General features: G+C 42.9%; 1 protein-coding gene across 1 annotated transcript; it reads left to right on the top strand.

The window, feature by feature from the left end:
* Positions 1-205: 205 nt before the first annotated feature.
* Positions 206-3,778, top strand: LOC144611151 (tubulin alpha chain-like). The gene is made up of 5 exons (XM_078430215.1): positions 206-340; positions 1,144-1,366; positions 1,467-1,615; positions 2,183-2,863; positions 3,482-3,778. Exons 1-5 carry the CDS (start codon positions 206-208, stop codon positions 3,776-3,778), a joined length of 1,485 nt encoding a protein of 494 aa, XP_078286341.1.
* Positions 3,779-18,617: the final 14,839 nt, after the last annotated feature.

Below are 18,617 nucleotides of genomic sequence, written 5' to 3'. Positions count from 1 at the left end.
AGTGAGGATGACTGGTGGGCCGAAAGGCCTGTTTCTGTGCCATATTATTCCACTCGCTGATGGGATTAGGTGGGCGCGTTGGAGGAGGGGTTGGTGGCTGGATGATGCTAGCTGAAATGACGTAGACAAACCTGACTTGCTCGTTGCTAAGTGCTATTCGTCAGCTCAGGTGTGACGCGCATCACGCCGGCCTTTGTTTACTACAATGTCTCCGAGCAACCGCGGATCAATTGTCCCGAGAGGCCAATCAGAGGCCGTTATTGCTGGGCGGGCCGGCGGTATAAATAGGGCGAGCGGCGAAATCCGCCACCGACCGCCGCAACAACAGAGAGAGAGGATGGTAAGCCCACGTGACAGAACCCCAGCGCCGCCGCGTTCCATCGAGCCGGGCCACACAGCGCAGCGGTCACCAATCACCTTTCACGTCCGGTTTTATCTGTTGACCGGAGGATCCATTCACACCTTGAGCGGAGGTGTCGCTAACCGAGATCACATCCAAGTAGAACAGGGACGTGAAACGTATAAGATTATTAAGGGGTGGACATGTTCGAGGCAGGAAACATGTTCCCAATGTTGGGGCAGTCCAGAACCAGGGGCCACAGTTTAAGAATAAGGGGTAGGCCATTTAGAACAGAGATGAGGAAAAACTTTTTGAGTCAGAGAGTTGTGAATCTGTGGAATTCTCTGCCACAGAGGGCAGTGGAGGCCAATTCTCTGAATACATTCAAGAGAGAGCTAGATAGAGTTCTTAAGGATAGTGGAGTCAGGTGGTATGGGGAGAAAGCAGGAACGGTGTACTGATTGAGAATGATCAGCCATGATCACAATGAATGGCGGTGCTGGATCGAGGGGGCGAATGGCCTACTCCTGCACCTATTGTCTACTGTCTATTGTCTATTGGGACACATTGGTTCCTCATCCGCATCTTTACCTTGCCCTCAATCGATCGCGTCTTCCACAAATGTTCAACGTGTATTTTGTTTTTTTATGTTCTTATTTATTGGCGAACGGGGTGTCGTAGAAAGCATCTACTACAATTGAGAAGGGATAGGTGATCCAGCATCTGTTACGGCCCCAGTCCCTCTGGTGTCAATGAGTTGTAATTGTAAATATTGTATTTTTGTTATTTCACATCGCCTCCAGCGCGAGTGTATTTCAGTCCACATCGGCCAGGCCGGGTGCCAGATCGGCAACGCTTGCTGGGAGCTGTATTGCCTGGAGCATGGGATCCAGCCGGATGGACAGATGCCCAGCGACAAGACCATCGGAGGCGGCGACGACTCGTTCAGCACCTTCTTCAGCGAGACGGGGGCGGGCAAGCACGTCCCGCGGGCTGTGTTCGTCGACTTGGAGCCCACGGTGATCGGTAATTTGGAATGGCGGGCGATTGATCACGGATTGTCTCAGAACCGCCGCCATCATGCCACGCTGGTTAATTAGCCGTTCTCTGCTCCCCTCCCCTGTAGATGAGGTGCGTACCGGTACTTACCGGCAGCTATTCCACCCCGAGCAGCTAATCACCGGAAAGGAGGACGCGGCCAATAACTACGCCCGGGGTCACTGCTCCATCGGCAAGGAGATCGTGGACTTAGTCCTGGATCGAATCCGGAAGGTGGTAAGTTGATTCGCAATAGAACTTCATATAATACGTTCGTTACTGCCGCATTTCCGGGATCAGTTTCTTGTCCGGGAACCCCCCTAGAATTTCTATTGTGCACCGAAAATACCTGCTGACTTTACCCTTCCAAGTTGACATTTGCGTAATGCAAAAGGCGTTCGGAAAAATGATATCCCATCTATGCCTTTCATATTTTATACACTTTTATCATGTCTCCGCTCATCCTCCCATGTTTCATAGAACACACTCCCAACTTGCCAATGCTTTCCTTAACCTTTTCTGCTACCCTCGAATCGACGAAGCAATCTTTCTAGTAAATTTATTCTGCGCCCTTGCTTAAACTTCGACGTCCAGAACACCTTTGCGTATTCCGAATGGTGCCTAATGCGAATGTTATAAGTTTATAACATGTGCGTTGTGTCCAATGCAGACATATAGGTCGATCATTGACTGCAAACTTATTCTCTATGTACGTGTTAAGTGGAAGTGAAAGAACAATCTCATCCCAGCTCACGAACGTTATATCCTGTATTCTATTCACGATTCCCGCTTTCCTTTCCTCAGGCCGACCAGTGCACCGGACTCCAGGGGTTCCTCATCTTCCACAGTTTCGGCGGCGGCACCGGCTCGGGTTTCACCTCCCTCCTCATGGAGAGACTCTCCGTCGACTACGGTAAGAAATCCAAGCTGGAGTTTTCCGTCTACCCAGCGCCTCAGATCTCCACCGCCGTAGTCGAGCCCTACAACGCCGTGCTGGTCACCCACTGCACCCTGGAGCACTCCGACTGCTCCTTCATGGTGGACAACGAGGCCATTTACGACGTGTGCCGGCGGAACCTGGACATCGAGCGCCCCACCTATACCAACCTCAACCGCCTGATGGCGCAGATCGTGTCGTCCATCACCGCCTCGCTGCGCTTCGACGGCGCCCTCAACGTGGACCTGACTGAGTTCCAAACCAACCTGGTCCCTTACCCGCGCATACACTTCCCGCTCGCCACCTACGCGCCCCTCATCTCGGCGGAGAAGGCTTTCCACGAGCAACTGTCGGTCCCCGAAATCACCAACTCTTGCTTCGAGCCGGCCAACCAGATGGTGAAGTGCGATCCCCGCCAGGGCAAGTACATGGCGTGCTGCATGCTGTACCGCGGGGACGTGGTGCCCAAGGACGTAAACTCCTCCATCGCCACCATCAAGAGCAAGCGCTCCATCCAGTTCGTGGACTGGTGCCCGACCGGATTCAAGGTGAGTGGAGGGATTAGGATAACATGACCCGATGGGATGATTGGACATTGCCTTCTAAAAAGCAATACCCCAGAAAAATCGTTCATCTACATCTGTTTAATAAATGCCCCAACTTTCTTTCACAATAATTGGACAGAAAACCTCCCTCCCCCCCTACCTGTGCGCTCCCTCAACAACACCTCAAGCCATCCTGATCCCAGCACACATCCAAATGAATATTTCTTGTCAATTTTCCCAACTCAATCCTTGAATCCCGGCATCAATTGCTCAGGTTCGGCACAAGCCTGAAGGAGGCGCTATCGAAGGAGCAGGGGAGGATGGGATTGATAGGATTGTTGTGCGCGTAGACGGCAGTGACCCAATGGTATGAATTGGCACATTTTGCCAAGTAATCCTTCAGACCGACTACTGCAGGAAACGTTCGACTTTTGGTGGTACAGGAAGTAAATAATTGCATCACTTCTTATTGCATCCCTCCCGCCTTACAACGCCACCTTGCGGGAAAACAGCATTGCATTTCTCCCGCGGCAGCGGGTTTTCAGAGCGAAAGAGTTGGGACTAACGAACTAAGAGTTGAGACACAAGTGTGGGATTTAATTCAATGTTTGCGCGTTGCAGGTGGGCATCAACTACCAGCCCCCTACCGTGGTGCCAGGGGGCGACCTGGCCAAGGTGCAACGCGCGCTCTGCATGCTGAGCAACACCACCGCCATCTCCATGGCGTGGACCCGCCTCGACCTCAAGTTCGACAAGATGTACGCCAAGCGAGCTTTTGTCCACTGGTACGTGGGAGAGGGGCTGGAGGAAGGGGAGTTCCAGGACGCGCGGGAGGACATGGCGTCGCTGGAGAAGGACTACCAAGAAGTGGCGCTGGATTCCTCGGATCTCGAGAAGGCTTCGGAGGAGGAAGAATAGAGGAAGAATTATATAAAATTAGATATCATATTAAAATTAGAATAGATTTAGTGGTTCAAAAGTTTAACAATTCAACACACATTATAATCGCGAAAATAAATTAATTTGAAAGTGATTTTTCAAAGTGTGATTTTTCGAAGTACTTGATATATCGGGGGGAGGGGGTTGGAGAATGTGGATGCTCCACCATAATCATGGGCACAAGTTTGGTGCGGACCACACCTCGTATAATAGAGGGGGGTAATGTTGCTAATCTATTTATTAACAACATTAGAGGGAGGGTCTATTTCTCTATCTTTCTTATTTCTTTTCTGTTTTTATACCTGGACTATGGAGGGGAGCACACTGAAATACGGCACAATGTAAATACCGGAAGAGGTATCAAGGTAAGGGAAAAAAAAAAGGAATGAATGGATAACACATTAAATTTTTTAAGCTATAATGTGAATGGGTTAAATGGACCGATAAAAAGGAAGAGAATTTTAACACAGATGAAAAAATTGGAAGTAGATATAGCTTTCTTGCAAGAAACACATCTAACGGAAAAAGAGCATCAAAAGTTAACGAGAGATTGGGTAGGAAGTATGGTCGCATCTTCTTTTAACTCAAAAGCAAGAGGGGTTGCTTTCCTATTTAAGAAAACGCTACCAATTAAGATACAAAATATTGTAAGTGACCCAGTAGGTAGATTTGTAATGGTACATTGTCAAATTTTCTCAGAATTGTGGACCTTAATGAATATATATGCACCAAATATAGATGATGAGAAGTTTGTGCAGGGCACCTTTTTAAATCTGGCGGAAGCACATGAAAATATATTGATAGGGGGTGATTTCAATTTTTGTTTAGATCCAGTAATGGATAGATCATCAAGGACAACGACAAGGACAAGAGCAGCGAAGACAACCTTGAATTTAATGGAAAATTTAAATTTAATAGATGTTTGGAGGAAAAGGCATCCCAGGGAAAGAGACTACTCCTTCTATTCCAATAGACATGATACATATTCTAGAATAGATCTATTTTTGATTTCAGCTCAATTAAGGGGTAGAATAATACAAATAGATTACAAGGCTAGATTGTTATCGGATCACTCACCATTATTAATGAGAATTACGATGCCAGATAAAGAACAGTCAGTCTATAGATGGAGACTCAACTCTTTACTATTGAAAAGGCAAGACTTTTATGATTTTATTCGAGGACACATTGAATTATTTTTGGAAACAAATTTAAATTCAGTTGATGATAAATTATTTTATGGGATGCAATGAAGGCTTATTTGAGAAGCCAAATTATAAGCTACTCATCTAAGATAAAGAAAGACTATAGGAAGGAATCTGAAAGATTAGAAAAAGAAATCACCGTATTAGAAAAAGACTTACAGAAAACGTCTTCAGATACGAAAAAAACACAATTTGCAAATAAAAAATTTCAATACAATACTTTACATACTTACATAACAGAAAAACTAATATTACGAACTAACCAAAGATATTATGAATTAGGAGAAAGAGCGCACAAGGTATTGGCATGGCAACTGAAAGAAGAACAAATATCAAGAACAATAAATTCAATTAGAACAGATCAAAACATTATTACTTATAAACCTAGAGAAATCAATGAGGTATTTAAGCAATTCTACACTCATCTGTACCATTCTGAATCTGAAAAGGATGAAATTAAGATAAATATTTTTTTATCCAAGATACAATTACCAACAATCTCTAATGAGGATCAGATGGGACTTAATGCCTCCTTTACTTTGAGAGAGGTGGAGGAAGTATTATATTCTTTACCAAGTAATAAATCTCCAGGGGAAGATGGTTTCCCGCCTGAGTTCTATAAAAAATTTAAAGATTTGTTGTTACCAGTATTTATGGAAATGATACATCAAGCGGAAAGAACTTCTACATTACCAGAATCCTTCTCACTGGCAATTATAACCGTAATTTAAAAAAAGGGAAAGACCCTTTAAATGCATCTTCTTATAGACCAATATCATTGTTGAATGCAGATTATAAAATAGTTGCTAAACTTTTGGCAAGGAGATTGGCAGAATATTTACCGAAGCTAGTTAAAGAGGACCAAACTGGATTTGTCAAAAAAAGGAAAATATCTGATAATGTAGCAAGATTTATAAGTATTTTACATTTAGCACAGAAAAGAAAGGAATTGAGCGTAGCAGTTGCTTTAGATGCTGAAAAGGCGTTTGACAGGATAGAATGGGATTTTTTATTTAAAGTATTAGAGAAGTACCGATTAGGAAATGGTTTCATTAACTGGGTAAAAGCTCTTTATAAACAACCTAAAGCCAAAGTGGTGACAAATGGCCAATCTTCTCAATCATTTAATTAGGAAAGATCTAGTACACAGGGATGTCCCTTGTCACCAGCTTTATTTGTATTGGCCATTGAACCTCTGGCAGAGCTAATAAGATCAGATTTAGACATTGAAGGATTTAAAGTGAATCAGGAAAATCACAAAATTACTTTATTTGCAGATGATGTTTTAATTTGTCTTACTAGACCATTGGAATCCTTAAGAAAATTATATTTCAGACTGGAAGAATATGGGAAAGTATCAGGATATAAAATTAATAAAGATAAAACTGAAATAATGCATCTTTCTGAAGGTAATTATGATCAATGTAAAAGAGAAAGTCAGTTTAAATGGCAAAAAGAAGGCATGAAGTACTTAGGGGTTAAAGTAGATAATAAGTTAAATAATCTGTATAAACTAAATTATAAACCACTAATTAAAAAAATTGAGGAGGACTTGAAGAAATGGATGAATCTTCCAATTACATTGCTAGGGAGAGTGAACTGTATTAAGATGAATATTTTTCCGAGGTTACAATATTTATTTCAAACACTGCCTATACCTTTACCAAATAATTTTTTTCAAGAATTGAATAAAATTGTGAGAAGTTTTCTTTGGAAAGGTAAAATGCCAAAAGTGTCTGTGGAAAAATTAACATGGAAATTTGAATTAGGAGGACTGCAATTACCAAATTTTAAAAATTACTATCTGGCAGCACAAATGAGTTTTATTTCATCCTTTTATCAAGAGGGTGGAAAAACAGCATGGGTTAAAATTGAAATGGATAAAATAAAAGAACTATGCCCAGAAGAATTTATCTATAAATGGGAAGCGAAGCTATTAGTTAAGGATCAAGAGTCACCTTTGCTAAAACATTTAATTAATATATTGTTGAAAACAGTTAAAGCTAATGATAAAAGATTTTTTCTAACAGCTAAAACTCCATTAGTAAAAAATAGATTACTGCCGTTTGCTTGGAATAATCAAATATTACAAGCCTGGGAACAGAAGGGTATTAAACATATGGGAGATTGCTACGAAGGAAATAATTTTTTGACATTATCTCAATTGAGAAACAAATATCAAATTCCAGGGAATAGTGTTTTTTTCTATTATCAATTACAATCTTATTTAAGGGAAAAGTTAGGTAATTCAATGTTTTTATTTCAAATTAAAGGAATTGAATCCCTGATTCAGGGCAAGGGAACTAAAAAAATTATATCTTCAATGTATAAATTGTTACAAAAATCTAGTCCAAAGACAGGAATTCAAAAATCAAGACAAAGATGGGAAACAGATCTGAATATTAGCATTGCTGAACCAAGTTGGGAAAGATTATGTTTAGAAAGTATGAAAAATACTATTAATGTGAGATATAGTTTAGTGCAATACAATTTTTTACATCAACTATATTTAACTCCGAAAAAATTAAACAATTTAAATCCAAATTTACCTGAAATGTGTTTTAGATGCAACCAGGATGTGGGTACTTTTTTCCACTCCACATGGGCATGTCCTAAGGTAACTCCTTTTTGGAAAGACCTAAAAAACTTTCTGGAACAATTGATGAATAAGACCATACCATTGGATTCAAGGTTGTTTTTATTGGGAGATACTAAAGGAATATTACCAAGATTAATTTTGGATAAATATCAGGAAAGATTTCTCAAAATAGCAACAGCAATAGCAAAGAAATGTGTGGCGGTCACTTGGAAAGATCACAATGAAATAAGAATTGCAAAATGGTATGCAGAAATGCGTAGTTTTATCCCATTAGAAAAAGCTACTTATAATCTGAGAGATAAATATGATTTCTTTTTGAAACTTTGGAACCCATTCACTTTAAAACTAGGATTAAGAATTGGAAATATTTAATTTCAGGATTCTTTTGATACCCCTAAAAAGAATTTAATAAGAAATTAGCCGGAAGTGTTTCCTTCTTGTCTCCAGGTTCCCTTCTTTCTTCTTTCTTTCTTTCTTTCTTTCCTTTTTAATTTTTTTTAATTTCTTTATCTTTCTTCTTCTCCCTTTTCCTCTTTTTTCTAACTGGGGGGTGGGGGGAGGGGGGTTGTGGGTGGGGAGATAATACAGAACAATACAGGTATAATCGAATTTAAATGTATAATCGAATTTATAATGTAGGTACCATCGCGTACTATGAGTTCATACATGTATTTGTTTTGTTAAAATTTAAATAAAATTTAAAAATTTAAAAAAAGACATGCAACCGAACAAAACATAGCTGGAAAGATACTAGAGAGTTTGCTGACGGAAAGGAAAAACAAACATTTAGATAAACAAGGTTTGATAAGGGAGAGGCAGCATGGTTTTGTACGCGGGACGTCTTGTGTCACGAATCTGATTGAGCTTTTGGAAGATAAGACCAAAAAGGCTGACCAACGGAAAGCTGTTGATGTTGAATATATGGAATTCAACAAAGCATTTGACAAGGATCTACCTGGTAGACTGCTCTGGAAAGTTAGATCGCAAGGGATCCAAAGCGGGATTGTTGAAAGGATATAAAATTGGCATAATGGAAGGAAGCAGAGCAGTTGAAGGAGCGTTAGGAGGGAATGGATGGGAACAGCCTGACAGTAACCTGGTGACTTTAAGCCCCACCCCACACCATCCGTGTCTCATAGGGACGCCAATGCAACTTATCCATATCCGATACTAATCCCGTGTTTCCCCCGCATCTCCAGCGCGAGTGTATTTCAGTCCACATCGTCCAGGCCGGGTGCCAGATCGGCAACGCTTGCTGGAAACTCTATTGCCTGGAGCACGGGATCCAGCCGGATGGACAGATGCCCAGCGATAAGACCATCGGAGCCGGCGACGACTCCTTCACCACCTTCTTCAACGAGACGGGGGCGGGCAAGCACGTGCCGCGGGCTGTGTTCGTCGACTTGGAACCCACGGCAAAGAAAAGCTGTTTGCGTGCTATCCAGTCAAATGAGATTATACTTTTACCCAAGTACAATCAGGCCAAGCACACGCACAACAGGTAGTGCAAAATGAAAAATACCAAAGAGCAGAATAGAATGTAGTCCCTGTACACACATGACTGTGTGGCCAGGTTCAGCTCAAACTCCATCTAAAAAGTTTGATGATGACACTGCGGTGGTGGGCCGGATCTCCGACAACGATGAGAAGGCCTACCAGGAGGAGGTGGCTGATCTGGCACTCTGGTGTCGGGACAATAGCCTCCTCTTGAATGTCAATAAAACTAAGGAGCTGATTGTGGACTTTAGAAGGGCTCAACATCCAAGGACGTACACGCCACTGGAGATAAATGGGTCTACTATGGATAGGGTGAGCAGTTTTAAATACCTGGAAGTCCGCATCACAGAGGATCTGACATGGACAACGCACATTGCCACACTGGTGGGTAAGGCAAAGCAGCGCCTTTACCGCCTCAGACAGCTGAGGAAATTCAGATTGTCTCTGAGGATCCTTCAATGCTTCTACTCTGGGGCTTTAGAGCGCATCCAGTCCGGCAAAATTACAGTCTGGTTTGGGAACAGCTCTGCCCAGGACGGGATGGCCCTGCAGAGAGTAGTGCGTTCGGCAGAACGCACCATGGGAATTACACTCGCCCCCTGCAGGACCTATACATCAGGAGGTGCAGATCAAGAGCAAGCAAGATTATGAGCGACCCCTGCCACCCCAGCAACGGATTATTCCGGCTGCTACGGCCAGGCTAACGCCTCCGCTGTCACGCTGTGAAAACGGAGAGGTTGAGACGGAGTGTCTTCCCACAGGCAATCAGGACTGTTAACTATTATAACTCCAGGGACTACATTTTCTTTTCTGTATTAATTTGAATTTTATTGCTGTAATTGTAATTTTTTTGCACAATCCGCAGGCATTGCCACTTTCATTTCACTGCACATCGTGTATGTGTAGGTGACAAATAAACTTGACTTGACTTGGATTGAGTTTATAGTTCAGTTTAGTTTAGTTTCGTTTAGTTTCGTTTAGTTTAGTTTAGTTTATTTCCGAGATACAGCGAGGAAACAGGCCCTTCGACCCATCGAGTCCGCGCCGACCAGCGTATTACCATCTTACACACACGAGGGACAATTTATAAATTTACCTAGCCAATTAGCCGACAAGCCTGTACGTCTTTGGAGAGTGGGAGGAAATCGGAGCTCCTGAATAAAACCCACGCAGGTCACGGGGAGAACGTACAAACTCCGTACAGACGGCGCCTGCGGTCAGGATGGAACCCGGGCCTCGGGCTCTGTAAGGGAGCAACTCTACCGATGTGCCACCGTGTTTTATTTCAGAGATGCAGAGAAAGTGTCCAAGGGCCGCAATGATCTACGTCGGAAGATTGGGACAACACCGCCGCTTATGCGAGGACCGTTCAGTGGTCCGATCAGAGCTGGAATAAGCTGTCCGTGAGTATGTTGGTAAATACTTTTCCAGTTATTGTGTCTTCTGCACGATTGGAGAGGGGAGAAGGGGGGTCGGGTGAGTTGTGAATGGACATTGATTATGTCGGGTGCGTTCCCAAGGCATGGTGAAATTTAGATGGCGTCCATGACGGGAAGCTGTTTGTGTGATGCACTGGGAGAAGTAGAGGAGGGAATGGCAATTGGTCGGTAGCGGGCTGACGTCGCGCCGTCCGGAACATCAGAATCACTTCCCTATTACATACCGCTTGCCTTTAATGATTCCGGGAGTCAGATCAACGGCATGAAAATAATGGGAGGGGATATGACGTTTGTTGACTGCCTTGCGTGTGAAGTACACCAGCATTTTGCGTCTATCTTCGGTGTAAAACAGTATCTGCGGTTCCTTGCTACACATCGAGCATCCGGCAGATGGGGATGGTAGATTGGGACGTTGTTTCCTTTGAGTGTAGGAAGCTGAGGTGTGACATTATTACGTGGGGAAAGTTCTCCAGTTCCTTCTTACACATTACGTATCCGGCAGCTGCGGACGCCACAGACATGAAGGAAAACAGAAAGAGTAAGCCAGCAGATTGTGTCCAAGCCGAGCCTCAACCACTCACCCCATTTGCTAATGCAATTTCGAAGCCCGTCTGTCACCCGGGCTTACTTTCTTAAGCCTTAGGGGAGGGGGCAATGTTGTCAGGGACGTTAGTTCTGTTGAGTTTAGGAGGTTGGGGTGTGCCATTATTCCGGTGCATCAGATCAAGTTGGGCGTGGATAGAGTGCAGATGCACAGCCTGTTTCCTCGGGAGGATGGTTCACAAATGAGACTGTGTAGATTTAGGATGAGAGGGATATCGGGTGCAGTTTTCCCACTCAGGGTAATTCGTATCCGAGATGAGGTGCCAGAAGAAGCTCGAGATGCGGATTGAATTACAATGTTTAAAAGACATTTGGAGGTAAAAGTGGATAGGACGGGTTTAGGGGGCTATGGGCCAAATGCTGGAAATGGGAGTAGCGCAGTCTGCCACCCCGATCGCATTGTCATGTGTGGACTGATGGCCTGTTACCGTGCAGTACGGTTCTCTGATTCTGTGAAGTCATTCCGACGGCTACCCGGCCCTGGCCAATCGAGTGCTCGCACTGATACCTCCTAAAAGTTGTGAGAGTCACTGCCGCCCCCAATGCCCAGGCACGTGACTCGTGGGGCCTGATTGCTAGGGCATCATGTATGGGTGTCTCAAGTGGGGTACTCCAAGCTGGTTTAAAGTTCTGGTCCCCACATTGTCCGGAGGACGTCATAGCGCTGGGTAGTGTGCAGAGGAGATTCATTGTGACGTTGGCTGGAATGGAATGTTGAAGTACGGGGTAGAGGCCGGATAGACTCGGTTTGCTGTCCACGGAGCGGTGGAGATGTGTGTGTGCGTGGGGCGGGGGGGGCGGTAGCGGTGGAGATATTGAGAGACGGAGACATGGTGGCTATTGAGAAACGTACCCCCATCGTAGTGGTATTGATTTGCAATTGACACGTGTACAGAGATTCAGTGAAAAGCTTTGGTTTGCACGATATTCTTGTACTTGTGATCAATGTACTGAACTTTATACAAACATGTATTTCACTGTACCTCGGTACACGTGACCAATAGAGTACCATAACGTACCGGATCCGACCATGCCATACATGAGTACAACAGGTAGAGGGAACGAGAAGCTGAAGAGTGCAAAGGCCGCAACGAGATTGATTGGATGATCGATAACATAATTATTTGCTTATGAGAGGCATGTTCAAGTGTCTGATAATAGCACGGAGGACGCTGTCTCCAATCAGGTCGTACGGGCTTTCAAGGTTTTATATCGTCTGCCCGACGGAAGAGGGGAGAACAAAGATAGACACAAAGTGCTAACGTGTTCTCGCCAAGATTGGGCAGTCATTTCTGGACACCTCAGGCACTTGGATGATCTAATGTATTCTCGCTCTGCCTGGAGCTCCCGACTTGCGTTCCCTCCAATAAACGATCTTGATAAATTTGGGAGGGGCATTTACACGCATCTGTTATGGAGACATTGAGTGTTACGTCGTGTAAACGGGTTACTTGGCCGAACTTGACCTCAAAGGTCAACATATCCCGTCAACACTAGTCCCACTTGCCTGCGTTTGGTCCATATTCCTCTAAGCCTTATAAAGGACGAAATTGCGGAGCGTTTGGTTATTAAGGGGTTGGACAAGTTAGAGGCAGGAAACATGTTCCCAATGTCCGGGAGTCCAGAACCAGGGGCCACAGTTTAAGAATAAGGGGTAGGCTATTTAGAACGGAGATGAGGAAAACCCTTTTCAGTCAGAGAGTTATAAATCTGTGGAATACTCTGCCTCAGAAGCCAGTGGAGGTCAATTCTCTGAATGCATTCAAGAGAAAGTTAGATAGAGCTCTTAAGGATAGCAGAGTCAGGGGGTATGGGGAGAAAGCAGGAACGGGGTACTGATTGAGAATGATCAGCCATGATCACATTGAATGTTGGTGCTGGCTCGAAGGACCGAATTGCCTCCACCTCCACCTATTGTCTATGGTCTATTTTCTATCCATGTACCTATTTAAATCTTTCTTAAATACTCCAGTTCTATTTGGCTCAACTACGTCCTCCGGTAACTGATCAATTTCACTCACCACCCTTTGCGTGAAAAAGTGACCCCTCAGATTCCGATAAAATCTTTCCCCCTTCACCTTAAATCTATGCCCTCTGGTTGCTGATTCCCACCACGCTGGGCAAGAGACTGTGCGTCTACCCGATCTATTCCTCTCATGATTTTATACCCTTCTAATAGATCACCTCTCATCCTCCTGCGCTCCATGGATTAGAATCCCAGCCTACTCAACCTGTCCAGATAGCTCAGACACTGGAGCCCTGGCAACATCCTCGCAAATCTTCTCTTCGACGTTTCCAGTTTAACAACATCGTTCCTGTAACATGGTGCGCAGTACTGGACACAATACTCTGAATGCGGTCCCACCAACGTCTTACACAACTGCAACATGACATCGCAACTTCTATACGCAATACTCCGACTGATGAAGGCCAATGTGCCAAAAGCCTTTTTGGCCGCCTTAATCACCTATGACTCGACCTTCATGGAACCATGCACCTGTACGCCTAGAACCCTCTGCTCTACAACACCCCCAGAGGCCTACCATTTCCCGCCCTTGTTAGACGTCCCAAAATGTATCACCTCACACTTTCTCAGTAACAACCTTCTTCACTATCTGCAAAACCACCCACATGAACTCCCTTTTTTCTGTTCTCAAAGAAAAACCAATACTTATTTGATGACAGTGGTGAAGTTGAGTCCTATATGAAACAATATAAACCAGTCGACATCGATGCCATTCTCTCTAGAAAGAATGTCAAGAAGCTGAAGCCATTTTGAGTCACATTTAAACCCGCAAGGCATTTTGAAGTTTTAAAGCTAGAAAAGGCTGTACTTGGAAGCATGTCGAAATGCCTAAGCACAATTGGAAAAACTCTACGGAACGCTCATGGTGTCATAGAGTCTCACAGCGTGGAAACAGGCCTTTTGATCCAACTTGGTCACACTGGCCAACATGTCCCATCTACACTAATCCCACCTGCCTGCGTTTGGCCCATATCCTTGTCTATGTAACTGTCTAATTGCTTCTTAAACGCTGGGATAGTCCGTGCCTCAACTACTTCCTCCAGTAGGTGGTTCCACACACCTACCCTCAAAGATACTAGAGGAGCAAGATGAACCACTCCTTCGAATCGCCTGTACTGGGGTGTAGTAAGCAAAGGAGCGTAACGTTCGCCATTCTAGTAGACAAAACCCACCGTTCGCTATGCCTCTCGGAGTGTAATCAGTGTTTTGGGGGAACAGTATGTGTTTTTTATACAGTATATTTTTATACCATAAAAATACAGAATATACCTCATCAATCAATTCACAGATTTTTTGCTGTTTTTCTTTTAAAATGTTTCTGCAAGGTTCTGCCTACTAAAATGGCGCCATGACACACTCCGGATTTAAGGGTCGAGTGGTCTATCTTGCTCTGCTCTATTGTCTTTGCCCGCCACCCTCTGTGTGAAAGATAGGTACCGATAAAATCTTTCCCCCTTACCTTAAACCTATATCCTCTGGTTGTTGAATCCCCTACTGTGGGCAAGAGGCTCCGTGTGTCCACCCGATCTATTGCTCGCATGATTTTGTACACCTCTATAATATCACTCCTTATCGTCCTGCGCCCGAGCCTGACAATTGCTCCTTGCTCAGTTGACACTGGTTAAAGATGGAGGAAGAGGATTGTTTACCATTTGATATTGGTGCGATCCTCTTAGCTCCAATAAATTTAAATAAAAAAACATATGGAGGTAATCCCATTATACACAGTGTTATCCGTACATGGAAACAATTAAATCTTACTTTAAAACTGAGTGCATTATCTGCTTTCCTCCCTATTGCGAATAACCCTTCTTTTAAACCGTCTGTCTTAGATAGAGGATTTGCTCAATGGAAAAGTTATGGAATTAAAAGGGTGGGAGATCTTTATCATAAGGGAACTTTTCTTTCTTTTCAGGATTTACAGCAGAAGTACGGATTACATGTTAATAATTATTTTAGATATTTACAACTTAGAGATTATGTAAAATCACACATGCAAGAAAATAAGTTTAGAGGTCCAGAAATACTTGATGTATGCCTGAATCGACATTATAATTCAAATAAATTAATATCCTTTATTTATAATACTCTCCTTGACACCGACATTCCGTCATCTGAATCTTATAGACGAGCATGGGAGGACGAATTGAATCAACTTATAATGCAAGATATATGGGATGAAAGTTTACAACATATACATCAATGTTCATTAAATACTAGACATTCCTTAATACAATTTAAAATAATACATAGATTACATTATTCGAAGACGAAATTAAATAGGATTTTTCCTAGTATCTCTCCTATTTGTGATAAATGTCAATTTCAAGAAGCTAATTTAACTCATATTTTCGTAACTTGTATAAAAATGCAAAACTTCTGGTTGGAGATTTTTAAAATAGTTTCTAAAGTTATTAACAAAAAATTAGATATGGATCCAAAATTAATTATATTAGGATTATCAGAACATACTACAAATTTTACAGCAAGTCAGGTACATTTTCTTGATTACAGTCTAATAACTGCGAAAAAATTAATACTTAAATTTTGGAAAAAACCAATAACCCCCACAATTAAAATGTGGACTACGGAAATGACAGAGACCCTGCATTTGGAAAAAATAAGATTTGCCTTAATTGACAAACCTGAGTTATTTTTTAAAATATGGTCTCCATTTATTGAATTTTTAGAAAAGTAAATGGGTTTGGCACAGGACTAAAATAAAAAATTTAAATTAAAAGTTGTAACTTGAGTTAGGGGTTGGATGTACTGCTATTGTCTCCCGGATCTACTCCCTTTAATTTTTATAGTTAGATCCTTTTTTTAAAAATATATATAATAATAATAACAATATATTTATTTTATATAGCGCCTTAACACATGCACAAAGCGCTTTACAAATACAATTAACATAGAAACAAACAGACAAACAGACAAACTATCCTGACGGAAAAGCGGCGAATAATCAACGCCAGCGTCCTCTCACGTCAGGGTCCGGCAGTAGACATTAAAGAACACAAGACACACAGATACAATTATATATATATTTTTTAACCCTTTTATTCTCTCTCCCCAAGTTTATAGTTTTTTTTGTTGTTGTTTTTTTTCTACTTTTTCTCTTCAAAAATTTAAAAATTGAAGCTATGTAAGAACTCTGTAACAAATGAGTTTTTTTTAAAATTCCTATTTGTACATATGCTTTTCAAAAAAGATTTTTTATTTTTTATTTTTTTAAATATATATATATTAGTGTTGCTGGCCTCTTTGGTACAAAATAGCGCACATCATTGAGTGATGAGACCGTTGATACCTTATGTTATTTGAGATCTTACCAAATGACACCCGACAGTATGCCCACGTTCTTGTCATAAAAGTAAATTTAACAAGACAAGGTTTGTTGAAGTAGAGATGGTTGAAAGCTGCAAATTCCGAGGTGCAAATATCACCAATATCAAGCGCAGGCTCGGCGAACGTTTCGTTGAACACCTCCCCTCAGTCCGCCTACACCTACCTGATCTCCCGGTTGCTAAACCCTTTAACTCCACCTCCGATTCCCACACTGTCCTTTCTGTCCTTGGCCGCCTCCATTGTCAGAGTGAGGCCGAGTGCAAATTGGAGGAACAGCACCTCATATGTCGCTTGGGAAGCTTATACCCCAGCGGTATGAACATTGATTTCACTATCTTCAAGTAACCCGTGCTTTCCCTCTCTCTTCATCCGCCCCCCTTCCTAGTTCTTGGACCATTCTGGCTGTCTCCGAGTACATTTTGTCTGTTTTCTTTGATGTTATCTGCTCCCTGCTGAAAATGATCTATTCTACATTTTCCCTAATCCCCATTCCCGTTGCCCTGTTTTCACACCTTACACTTCCTTATCTATGTGTCCCCCTGTCCCCTGACATAAGTCTGAAGAAGGGTCTCGACGTGAAACGTCATATAGTCCTCCAGAGATGCTGCCTGTCCTGCTGCGTTACTCCAGCATTTTGTGGTTATCTTCATCGACAACTTATCCTGGTCCACCCATACAGTGGGCAAGAATGCACAACAATCCCTTTACTTCCTTTAAAAGGAAGTTCGTCATGTCCCCAACAACTCTCACCAACCTCTACAGATACGCCCAAGAAAGCCCCCCCCCACCCATCATCGCTTCACAAGTACTCACAGACTGATTCCACTTTGCAAAGACTGGACCCTTCCCCACCCACTCCTCCCCAAGCAGCAATTCACACCTACTCACAGACTGACTCCAGTTTGCAAAGACTGGCCCCTTCCCCCCGCCCCACTATATGTCTGGAAATATATTAGTTTGAAAAATGCCTTTAAGATTGTGTCTGCTTACAATCGACGAGTACAGATAATGCTGAAAGGGAGGAGAATTAAATGAGAGCTTTAAACAGGAACAACGGGATAGGTCATAGCTGGAGGTAATCACCTTGTTGCGATTGGATTACAGGACTACAATTGAATAAAAGGTCCCCAAACACATTGAAAATCTTGCATGCAGCTGCTTCAGAGGCACATACACCCTGACAACACTGAGCATCCAATATGGCACTTCAATTTTGCAGAAATTACTAATAAATGCTAAGACAGGCAAAACAAAACAAAATACATAGTTGGAAATTTACTAGAGAGTATGCTGACGGATAAAAAAAATTAAATTTGAATGGACAATGGCCAATTAGGGAGAGTTAGCATGGTTTTCTAAGCGAAATATCTTGTCTCACGAATTGTTTTTTCGGAAGATGTGACCAAAAATGTTGACCAAAGCAGAGCTGTCGATATTGAATATATGGGCTTCAACAAAGCAGTTGACAAGTTTCCACACAGTAGACTGCTCTGGAAGGTTAGTTCGCATGGGATCTAAGGATAGATAGTTGAACTGATTTAAAGTTGGCAGAATTCTGGGGCGCAGAGGGTGATGGCGGAAGGTTGCTTCTCGGAATAGAGGCCTGTGAATAGTGTTGTGCCTCAGGATTCGGTGCTGGACCCCGTACTGTTTGCAATCTATATCAAGAAAATTGGATGACAACTGTAGGTTGTGCTGCAGATGGTGAGGCAGGATGTGAAGAAATGACAAGTGGGTTAAGGAATGGTTGATGGTATGTTATACAGAGAAATGTGAGTTGTTGCCGTTTGGAAAGTCTCGCCTGGGCAGGGCCTACACGGTGAATGGTCGGACTCTATGGTCTGATGCGGAGCAGAGGGATCTAGATGTGGAGGTATATAGTGTCCTGAAGGTGGGGGTCACTGGTGGTGGTGAGAGAGGCTTTTCGCATATTGCGCACAATTATAAGAAGAATAGATCGGGTAGACGCACGGACTCTCATGCCTAGAATAGGGGAATCGACAACGTGAGGACAGAGTTTTAAGGTGAAGACGGAAATATTTAATAGGAATCTGAGGTGTAACATTTTGACACAAAGGGTGGTGGGTATATGGAACAAGCT

The sequence above is a fragment of the Rhinoraja longicauda genome, chromosome 39 (genome assembly GCF_053455715.1).
Source record: "Rhinoraja longicauda isolate Sanriku21f chromosome 39, sRhiLon1.1, whole genome shotgun sequence".
Lineage (NCBI taxonomy): Eukaryota > Metazoa > Chordata > Chondrichthyes > Rajiformes > Arhynchobatidae > Rhinoraja > Rhinoraja longicauda.
This window is presented reverse-complemented; position numbering and strand designations above follow the sequence as displayed.

Coding starts and splice junctions, on each gene's coding strand:
- LOC144611151 (XM_078430215.1), top strand. CDS start 206: ATGTCTCCGAGCAACCGCGGATCAATTGTCCCGAGAGGCCAATCAGAG. Junction 1,616..2,182: donor TGGATCGAATCCGGAAGGTG/GTAAGTTGATTC, acceptor TCCTTTCCTCAG/GCCGACCAGTGCACCGGACT. Junction 2,864..3,481: donor GGTGCCCGACCGGATTCAAG/GTGAGTGGAGGG, acceptor TGCGCGTTGCAG/GTGGGCATCAACTACCAGCC.